This window comes from Microtus ochrogaster, unplaced genomic scaffold, assembly GCF_000317375.1.
Source record: "Microtus ochrogaster isolate Prairie Vole_2 unplaced genomic scaffold, MicOch1.0 UNK8, whole genome shotgun sequence".
Taxonomy (NCBI): Eukaryota; Metazoa; Chordata; class Mammalia; order Rodentia; family Cricetidae; genus Microtus; species Microtus ochrogaster.
Window position 1 is genome coordinate 1,563,535 of NW_004949106.1, and position 10,833 is coordinate 1,574,367.

At 47.6% G+C, this 10,833-nt stretch overlaps 1 protein-coding gene across 1 annotated transcript in view; it reads left to right on the forward strand.

Moving 5' to 3' along the window:
- The window catches only part of LOC101994726 (aldehyde oxidase 1), a 52,139-nt gene extending 44,039 nt beyond the window's left edge, over positions 1-8,100 (forward strand). The window contains exons 30-35 of the mRNA XM_005366346.1: positions 1,712-1,764; positions 2,756-2,870; positions 5,697-5,762; positions 6,161-6,349; positions 6,806-6,973; positions 7,813-8,100. Of these exons, the coding sequence (XP_005366403.1) occupies positions 1,712-1,764; positions 2,756-2,870; positions 5,697-5,762; positions 6,161-6,349; positions 6,806-6,973; positions 7,813-7,863 (642 nt within the window). The 3' untranslated portion in view covers positions 7,864-8,100. The remainder of the gene's footprint in view (positions 1-1,711; positions 1,765-2,755; positions 2,871-5,696; positions 5,763-6,160; positions 6,350-6,805; positions 6,974-7,812) is intronic.
- Positions 8,101-10,833: the final 2,733 nt, after the last annotated feature.

The window sequence follows — 10,833 nt, forward strand, 5'->3', positions numbered from 1 at the left end:
GATGCTCCCTGGATACCTGCTGTGTGTGAACCTGGATGCTCCCTGGATACCTGCTGTGTGTGAACCTGGATGCTCCCTGGATACCTGCAGTGTGTTCTCCTCCTTCAGGCTCCCTGTTCCTAAACAGAAAAGCAATGCTGGAATCATTCTGCCAAGCCCAGATAGACGCTCACTCAGAGATGGGAAACCAGAGGCAGGAGAGACAGCTCACGGGTTAAGAGGACGTGTTGCTGTCCCGCTGGACCTGGGTTCAATTCTCATCACCTACACAGCAGCTCACAACTGTCTGTGACTCCACTTCCGAGGGATCTGATGCCCTTTTCCAGCCTCTGCAGGCAGTGCGCACACAGTCCAGCCTTCGGGAAAAACATCCATACACACAAGAATAAAACATTTAATAGGGCATATTCTCTACAAGTCACAGACTGGACCAGTGGACTGGAAACATTCGCCTGCTTCCTGGGGCACTGGCAGTCAGGTTGGAGGAGAAGACACACGCCCTGTCGTAGACCAGCTAAGTTTTCACAATGGCGGATTGTGAAGCGTTGGATGATGTGGAGCTTACATTAATAACCCCTGGTGCGGCTGCCATGCCGACTGCTCTACGTGATTAGCTCTGCAGTATCAAAGGACAGGTTTGGCAAAGGTTTGCATACCGTTCTGCTTGGAAAGACCCCAGCGCTGAGCTAGCCCAGTATGAGAGTATAAGCAGTGTGCCTTAAATCCTGGTGGCTCAGTTCAGTCACCTTTCTCTCACCCAGAAGCTCCTGCTATCATAAAGGCTGATTTCATTAATTCACAATTATGGAGTAAGCTGGGTGGTGCTGGTTCACGCCTTTAATCCCAGCACTCGGGAGGCAAAGGTACACTGATCTCTGATTTCGAGGCTAGCCTGGTTGGCAGAGTGAGTTCCAGGACAGCCAGGGCTATTCAGAAAAAAAACAAAAACAAAAACAAACAAAAAACCAAAAAACCAAAACCTGTTTTGAAAAACAAACTACCTACTAATACTACTATTATTATTATGGAATATGAAACTTCTGTATCTGTTCTGGGCATCATTGTTTTCCCCCTGCCTAGTGTCACCTGACCTCAGGAAGATTGAGAATGGCTGACTGGAGAAAGTTGCCCCCAGATGTAATTCTGGAACATCCTCTTTTGCCATCCATTGGAGGATGCTGCCATGGAGTCTGTCTTCTTCCATAACACTGCACCTGTCACCATCTCTCTTGAGTCTGTTGACTTGACCTTTGGTTATCTGTTGAGTAGCCAACCATATGTCCTTGCAGAAATGGGAGACCTGTTGATGTCATGGCACAGTTTAGCAAAATCAATCTGTCCGACTGAAACTGTAATGTACACATGATATAAAATTAAACAGCCAACCAGTGTATCCCAGAAGTAACAGCCCAAGTCTCTCCAGATGACTGAATGATCCCTTCATAAGCGGGACGTGGACGACCATTATAGTTCAGTTGACGAGCATAACATATCACAGCAGACATTTACCACAACCATGTACACTGAGCTAGTGTGGCTACTACACCCATTGAGCCATGGTTGCTTATGAAGATGGAGATTGGTGACAGGAATTGTTCATCTCGGGCCATCCTTGTGACTGGAATACTTAAGACATGTTGAGATAAACCAAACTCCTGAGCAGTTCTCTCAGGACTCCTTCTTATATCTTGCTCTGCTCGTTCCTCCCCAGGCGCAGACCGCTTTTGACCAGAGCATCAGCCTCTCGGCTATTGGATATTTCAGGTAAGACCGTCCCTTCAATCCAATGTCATGAAAAATTCCGGTATGAGCTTGAGGAAGAATTTCAGTTCTATTTGCTATTTTGGCCCCCCAACCTGATGCACTACGTTCAGTTACCCTGCTGTAGGAAGAGACTTTTATCTGCTACTTAATCCAAGTTCCCAGGTGACCTGCTCTGGGGAAAATAGTTCACACAGGTGAACGTGGTGCTGATTCGGTTCCCACTGTGGCCGTGATGTGGCTTTCTGTGAACTGGTGCTTGAAATCCACAGCCATGGCTTTTTGTTGAGAGTGCAATTTATCCCTGAAGTTAAGACCCAAGAGTATGGGTGAAAGTGAAGCCAAAATTAGGATAGGTGCCTCCTGTGTGAGCAGACAGAGATCTGAGTAGCTGTGGAGCCCTGAGCATCCCACCCTCTAGGAAACGGTTGGTTGACTGTTTCCATGTGGAGAGAGTGCTGAGACAGGGCAGGGTCTAAGCTCCTGTTCTCACTCTGCCTGGGACTCCAGCTGCCTATCAGGGACAGACACTGGTAGCGTTTTTTTCATGGCCACCTCCAGGCTGGGGACAGAGGGGAGACAGGGGAGAGGACTCAGCAGGCTGCTGGCCTGGACTTCTTTTCTCTTTGACATTCACGTGTTCTTACTGATGAGAGGGGGATGGAGCAAGCACAGAGCCAGCTCATGGGAGCCAGGGGACCTGAATCCTCACAGGCAACACTGAATCCTGGAGCCAGAGGGAGAGAAAGCAGGCACATAAGGCCCCTTGAAACCGTGTTTGCTTTAAGATGCAGGCTGAACCCTCAATCTGAGGACCATAGAAGACGTGTTTCTTGGACACATGTGTTAGGCATGTGTTATGTGCTGGCATGGCCCTAGACTCGGGTCCTCCTCTGGGTGCCACAGCTCCCTTTTTGCTGTCTTAATCATCATTGTTTGAGATTGCAGGAGTTGATCACCTAACAGTGCTCCTCAACAATTCTGTTTCTTTCAGGGGCTATGAGGCGGAAATGAACTGGGAGACAGGGGAAGGCCATATCTTCGAGTATTTTGTGTTTGGAGCTGCCTGCTCAGAGGTGGAAATAGATTGCCTGACTGGGAACCACAAGGTCAGTGCCACCAGGGGATGTCCCCTGACTGTACTGGGTGAGATGCGAAAAATTCCACACATGCTGCCTACTGGAAGGAAGTTGGGTGTGTGGCAGCACCATGCATTAGCCCTAAGGGTGATCTCTCTGTATTGCTAGAAAAAAAAAAAAAAATGAAACTCACGCGTTTCCTTAGCATTATAGCACCCTCTGTGGAAAATCATAATCCTTCTTCTTAGGTGTTTCCTTCTTTCAGTTTTAACTGGAAATAGGAAAGAAATGACTTCGAAACAGCCCGACGACAGCTTCCATGCAGACTCTTTCCTCAACCAGCAATCCTACCTCCTATGAGAAGTGTCTTAGCACGATGCTCTTGAAGGGCACCACAGGTGTCCACAGCTTGTTAAGAAGGACCAAGGGTCAGCTCAGGAGAGGCAGTGGTCAATCATGCCCTCTCCTCGGATATCTTAAGTGTCATCTTTTACTTTTATAGGATGGGTGGGATGTAGATGCACACTCCTGGACACACACAACAGCTTCAAGGACTTGGTTTCCTTTCTTGTACTCGGCCTTTTGTGGTAAAGAAAGTATTCATTGGCCATTGTATAATATATGAGCACAGGTACCTCAAATGGGACTGTGGTAGCCTTCACAATGTCATGTCGCTAAGCTACGAGGTTAGTGACAATTCTGCCCCAAAACCTGCCAAGAAGCAACCTCCAGCTTTGATATTTCCAAAATTTTGTGTCTATGTTCTTAGATTGTTATGCATAACTTTTCATTTATATCTACTTAGCATATATTTTCAAAGTAGAGTCAGCCTTATCTTTGAAATTAGCTATAGCTTCATTGAGCCTCCCTGATAGAATATCAGATTTGTCTGGATTCTAGCGCAGACTGCATCTCTCTGGGGAACTTGGGACAGAAGCAGAGGACTGTCACCTCAAGCCTGACTCTTGGGTTAGAGTGGCTGTCCCACACTACGCTGAGAGTTCTCTCGTGCTAACTAATCTCTGAATCCCTTTGCCCTCAAATAAAAAGTCAGTGGGAACATACCTGTTTAGGTTTTTCTTATGTCTTGGCCTTGTGGGCGCTCAGAACAGTAATGACTAACCTGGTGTTGGTTCAGGGTTTTGTTTCTTTGCTTGTTTTACTGTAATTGGACCTTTATGGACCCACTTAAGCTTCTGCCTCTGCTCCGGAGTGCTGGGATTAAAGGCGTGCACCACCACCACCCAGCTGTGCATTTTCTTTGCTCCTTAACGATCAACAGAGTGTGTTTGCATGGTGGAAACCATCATTCACACCAAGAATCTACCAACTTGTTGGAGGATGGAGGTGTTGCCAGCGCACAGGCAGGGCCCGCTCTTTTCTGCACTTTTAGGTGAGCAGAACACAAGTCCTAAGTTCACGTTTGTTCTTTCCCCCGCCCACAGAATGGAGCTCTATGGCAATGGAAAGCAGTTTGACTTTCTGCTGCCCCGTCCTGATCCATGGCTTGGTGATGTCACCGGGCTGGGTAGACTCCATGGATTAGCTTGGATAGAAGCCACAGGGCTTTGTGACGAGGCTTTTGAAGGACAGAGATATTGACATTTGTTGTTTCACTGTTTGTTGTGATAGATTAAATTCAGTCTCTTGAATCAGCCGTCTTGAAGCTAATCCAAAGCAAATGAACTTTTTTATCCCCTTGGAAAACAAATATTACTTAATCTGGGGCTAAGAGCACTGTGTGGGGTTGAAGAGATGGTTCAGTGGTTAAGAGCCCTCGCTGCTCTTGCAAAAGATCCAGGTTCTGTCCCTAGTTCTCACTGTATGCTGGCGTACAACCACCTGTAACTCCAGGTTCTGGTGGTATGACCCTCTTCTGACCTCAGTGGTCACCAAGCACACACAGAGTGGCCAGACATACTGTGATATGAGAGGAAAAGTATTGGCTCTGGACCCCCAAGGTCAAGTTCTCAGCACAGTGGAGATTTATCTGCCCCAGAGAGACAGAGGGCAGAGAATGAGAGACAAAGACAGGAGATAGAGAACAAGGGAGACCCGGCGTGGGTAATTGTCTCCGATGACAAAGTTCTGCCTCTGGATACAGGGACACAGACATGTCACAGAGGAAAATGGTGGGTTTATAAAGGGAGAAGGGGAAACCCCGTGTTAGGATGAGGTGTTAATTAGGTGAGCCAAAGGAGAATTTTGATTGCTTGACTTCAATAGTTTGATAGCTGGACATTGATAGCCTCAGAAGGAGGAAGCGGCCATATTAGTGACCAGACCTTGATGGCTGTCTTTGGGAATGTCATCTGATGGTTTTTAGCAAGGCAGAGAGAAAGGGAGAGAAACCCACCAAGATGGAGCTGCCTAGATTCCCTTCACAGGCATGGAGGCAAACACCCAACCACAAAAAAATAAAAATAAATAAATGTGGTTTTTAAAGCCATGCAGAATGGAGGGTGGGAATGGAGCTCAGAGGGTGGAGCATGTGTCTAGGATGTCCGAGACCTTGAGTTCAATCCTCAATACCATATAAGCCATGCATGGTGGTGCATGTCTTTAATCAGTGGGGAGGTGGACACAGGAGAATCAGAAGCTGAAGAACAACCTTGGCGACATTTAAAGCCAGTATGGCCTACATGAGACCCTATCTCAAAAACAAAGGTTTTAGATAACAAACGTGGTACAGGGATCCTGTCCGGCTCCCTGCAGTTACACAATGAAAATTTGGTTGCTTCTTTATCATGAAAATAACATGATCTGTCCAAAGAAACACTTGCCCCATACCTGGAAGAAGGCATTTTCTCAGCTTCTTCTCTCTGTGTTACCTGCATTAAATATTTATTTTTGTAGGCCATCAGAACAGACATTGTGATGGATATTGGCCACAGCATAAACCCAGCCCTGGACATAGGCCAGGTACGTGTAACTGTTTGTTCTTGTTTCCTGTTTGGGGGGGCAGGAAGTGCAGTGAGTCTGAAGAGGAAACACCCCCTGGGGGCCTTACCCTGGCAGATGGGTCCGTGAAGGGTTCCGTCTGCCTCACTGGAGGAAGACATGATGGTGTGTGCACAGGCCTGTGCAGACTCATTCAGAGTTACCATTGCAATGGCTACAACTAAAACCCAAGGCCACTGACTTGGAGTCTAGCACTGAATGGGACATACAGAAATGGCTGTAGATGGGGTCCTGGGGACACTCTCCAAGATGCCCTGGAAGGCCCCTTGAACTGCAGTTCTCCAGGTCAGGCAAGCCACAGGCAGCGGGCATGCTCCTGGGAAGCCTCCTGGTGGGACACATTCCTTCTCTGCCCTCAGGTGGAAGGTGCATTTGTTCAAGGAATGGGACTTTACACCATAGAGGAGCTGAGTTACTCCCCTCAGGGGGTTCTGTACAGCCGCGGTCCAAATCAGTACAAAATCCCGGCCATCTGCGACATCCCCACAGAGATGCACGTCTCTTTCCTGCCACCGTCTGAGCACTCGAATACCCTGTATTCCTCTAAGGTGAGCTGTGCTTGCTGACGGAGCCCGGGTTTCTTTGTTGTCTGTAGGGCGGGGAGACACTGGTCTACTTGGTGTCTGAGGTCTTTAGGGCACTACAGAAGGAGTCCAAAGTAAACATTTAATTATAAAGTAACTTAACGACATGTTGCAATATTTCCAATAGGCCTAACATGGACTATCAGATTCCATTAGACTTTTTTATATTGCAATCATCAACTTCATTTCTATATATGCTTGCTCCATTTGAAATCATTTTCTTAAGCTGGAATTCTAAATATAAAAATATTAAGGCCAGTGGGTAAATTACTTTTTCAAAAACCATATATGTATGGCAGTCTGAAGGTTTCATATATGTGTGTGTGTATACTGCATGTGTGTACATATATGCATATGGAACTATATTCAGAGAGGGAGGGGCATTTTGTGTCCTAACCTACCTGGCTCATTTCTCTCAAGGGTCTAGGAGAGTCTGGGGTCTTCCTGGGTTGTTCGGTGTTTTTTGCCATCCATGATGCAGTGCGCGCAGCAAGACAGGAGAGAGGCATCTCTGCGCCACTGAGGTTCAAAAGTCCACTGACTCCAGAGAAGATCCGCATGGCCTGTGAAGATACCTTCACAAAAATGGTATGTTGCACTCGAGATAAAAAAAATCATAAAATTCTTCATTTCTGTCCCCTGGCTCCATGGCCACGTTTCTTTAGCCCACTGCTGTGGTTTTCCATGGAAGAGAAAACAGCAGGAACCCCTTAGGGCGTGTGAGTTGGAAGGAGTAGCTCTTGAACCTGTGCCCCTTGGTTGTGTGTTTCCATCAGCCTGGCCTCTGTTGGTCTCCTGGGTGCTCGGGCCCTTATCACGTGAGGGAACCAGAAGGTTCCTGCTCTCAGTTTTCTGTTTCCCCTGAGTCAGGCTTAGGAGTTCAGGGGCTGTGGCTTGAACCTGGAACACAGCCAGGAGTCAAGGTCACTGAGCTACAGTCCAACTGTCACCCACGCAGGCCCTGGCAGCGTGAGGGAAAGACCCCTCCAGTGCAGCGTCCACGCTGAGCACACACTAGGGTTCTCCGCTGTCTGTACAGCAGCACGATTTGTGATATTTCACAGTAAAGGAAGCCGCGCCACTCAGTTCCCTCCCCAGCTACAAGACAAGTTTCCTTCACTTGTGGGGGTGTCCCTTCAGCCCTTCTTCCGTGTCGGCTCTGCATAGGATCCTGGGCCTCACCCTGGACAAACAGCCACAGACTCCACGTTTTCTTAGCCCTCTCCACATGGGGTGGAAAGCTCTCCACCCCTCTGCTGGATCCTGTCCAGGACGCCTCTGTACATCACGTGATGTGGTTCTCTGCTCTCTCATTGGCCCTGCTGCCTGTGCTGGTTTTAGCCTTCATTGTCTTCTGCTTTTTATTTAACCTAAGTCACCAGCGTGTTTCTAACTGATAAGCATCCAAACTTGCTCTTTCTGTCCAGATTCCAAGGGATGAACCTGGATCCTTTGTTCCCTGGAGCATCCCTGTGTGAGTCAGATGCGAACTGCAGGGACTGGGTCCACCCGTCTGCAGGATGCACCTCCCGGTCTCTCTGCTGGAAGATGGTAACCATTAAAGCCAGATTTTTCACAGCCCGGAATCATCCACAGCTGATTTTCACGAAGCTGATTTGGAAGTTTCACTTCAGGATGCTCCAGCAATTATAAATGCTCTAAGTAATTATAAATCTTCTTGTAAATCGCACAGATATTAAATCGTTTCCTCTGAAGTGGTTTCATTCATTCATTTCTTCATTTGTTTATTCATTCATTCGTTATTCTGCCCCTCACATCTGTACAGTTAAATACGACAGCTAGGCTGTGCTCGCTTTTGGTATGTATACACCAACACAATTATACTATCTAATGAATGACGATTTTATAAATGATTTCTTTCCTATTGTGATCTGGAAATGTAGTTATTTTTTTCATTTCTCCCTGAGAGCAATCACCCCACTTTCCTAATCAGGACAGATATGGGCCCCGTATCTAAAGAGTCTCTGGGACCACGGGAGTCAGGAGGAGAGAGATAAATGAACTTCATCAAAACTTCAAAGATGGCAACAGCATTCCCACCAATCAGGAGGGCGAGGAAGGAGGGTCTAGATTCCAAGGCTAGCCTGGGCTACGTAGCAAGACCGTGTCCCAACAAAACAAGGGCTAAGGATATAATTGGTGATGGAGTGTTTGTCTAGTGTGTTCAGGGCTCTTGGTTCATTTCCAGCACAGGAAAGAGAGAGAGAAACCCACAGAATAAGACATAAGTTTTGAAAATATATGACAAACGTCTTGTGTACAACTTACAACTTAGAGCAAATCACTTTTCAGTGATTCAGGGCAAAGTACAAGTGGGAACGGAAGGAGGAAGCAGGCACATGGGCAAGTGTAGACCCCAGCCAGCAGGCATCCCATGTCAGCCTCTCTCCCTCAGCTCACACTCCATGATGGAGCAGAGCGGACTATCCCACTGACGGTTTGATGGGCACGGAGAGAGATGCAGCTTGGTTCACAGGTTGGCAGGCAGCAGATGCAGGTACAGACAGGATGGCAAGTGTGCTTGACAGTCTCTCTAGCAGTTGGTGAGGGGCACGTTTTCCCAATGGACAGAGTTAGATAGTGCATGTGATTATCACCTTCTTCTGGAACATGCAGGTGTCCCACGAATAGAATGATCGTGGGGTAACAGATGGTTTGGCCAGGTGTTCAGAGCGTAAGAAGAGACCGGTGGGGGAGTGCAGAGAAGAGCTGCATAAATGGAAGAATGTGAGCCCGCTGTGTGAGGGGTTTTATATCACAGTGTCTTAGTTACTTCTCTAATGCTATGATAAAACATCAAGACCAAGACAACTTTTAAAGGAAAGCATTTAATTCTGACTCCTGGTCCAGAGGATGGTAGAGTCGGTGATAGTCATGGCAGAGGACATGGCAGCAGGCATAGCCTTGCGCGGTAGCCAGGAGTTCAGATGCTGAGAAGATGACCATGAGATGTGGTGGGATCGAACTGGGAAGGTGTGGTCTTTTTAAATGTCAAGGCCCACCCCTGTGCTACATCTCCTCAAACAAGTCACACCTGCTAACCCTTCCCTTACCGTCCTGCCAGCTGCAGAACAAGCCATGAGCTATGTGAGCGTACAGGTGCCAAACACATTCAACCACAGCAGGCTGGCACCCGGGAGAAGGCCTCTGTGATCTAAGGTGCCAAACGAGCAGCTGGATAAACTGGCCCAGCCTCTCGCCTCCTCGGTCACCCCAGTGCTGACACAGGTGTGAAGTGACGGCCATCACCATCCCAAGCATGCACCTTTACACTCGCCGTCTTAAGGTTTCACAAGACACGGTGTCAGAAGGGTTCACAGCACGTGGGAGCGCGGAGCCCCCCAATCACGCATGCTCTGTGCTCCCAGACACCGCTCACGTGTGACAGTGCCGCCATGGCCTCAGAGACACGGCTGGAGTGTCAGGTGGGACGTCCCGCCTCTCAGGAAGCAGATGTGTGATGGAAAAGACTTAGCAGTGTCCTGCCCCGGTGACCATAGGGGAGCAGAAAAGAGTCGGGCGTTTATAGGTTATGCAGCTATCCGTTGTGTGCTTAAAAATTCCCCAAATAAGGTCAACAACGCTGATAGAAATCAAAGGACACAAAACAAAATAGAAATGTTTAGTAAAAATAGAGCAAGGGGATCATGTCAGGTTCAGAAGAGGAATGCTAGGTACATCCTCGTGTAACCGGACCTCACTGGGGCACTGGGCACTTCTCTGTAATTATCATTAAGGAAAACATCAGTCTGGACCAGTAAGGCCGAACGATGTTAAGGTGATTGTTCTACTTAGCTCTTCAGAGGTGGGTGGTGGCCTGGGGTCCTGTTTCCACTGAGGTTTCACAGCACATCTTGGGTGAAATGATCAAACCTCTTTGGGGTGCAATCTCCTCTCCTATATATTAAATGTACCGGTCCTTCTTTGGGGTGCAATCTCCTCTCCTATATATTAAATGTTCCGGTCCTTTTCACCGATCTGCTTTGTGGATCCAAGTGTCCCGACCCTAAGAGCTGGATGGGGAGAAGGTCCATTCTGATGCTGTAAGACATTGTTGAAGGAGCTGGCTATGTCTACTCTGGAAAGATCCGCACCTCTGCATGCTTAAGGTTATTTGCTGCAAACTCTATTCTGTTTGCTTCTCTATGCCAAGGCTAATTCAGGAATAAAAACCAAAGATGCCAGTGGCTATTGTAAACCTTGTGACCTCATACCTTCCCAGAGATGGGCATGAAAACCAAGATGAACGCTTGGTCTGGCTGCAGGCTTGCGTCTGGTAGTGTGGCAAGGAAGCGATCATCCAAAGGAATCTGCTGTGCTCCTTCTTCCAAAGGAAAAGCATTTTATCAAAGCCCTATACCACTGTACCTTTTATTGATAATATCCAGTGGTGTTGGTGTTCTTTTTTTTTTTTTTTTTTTTTTTTT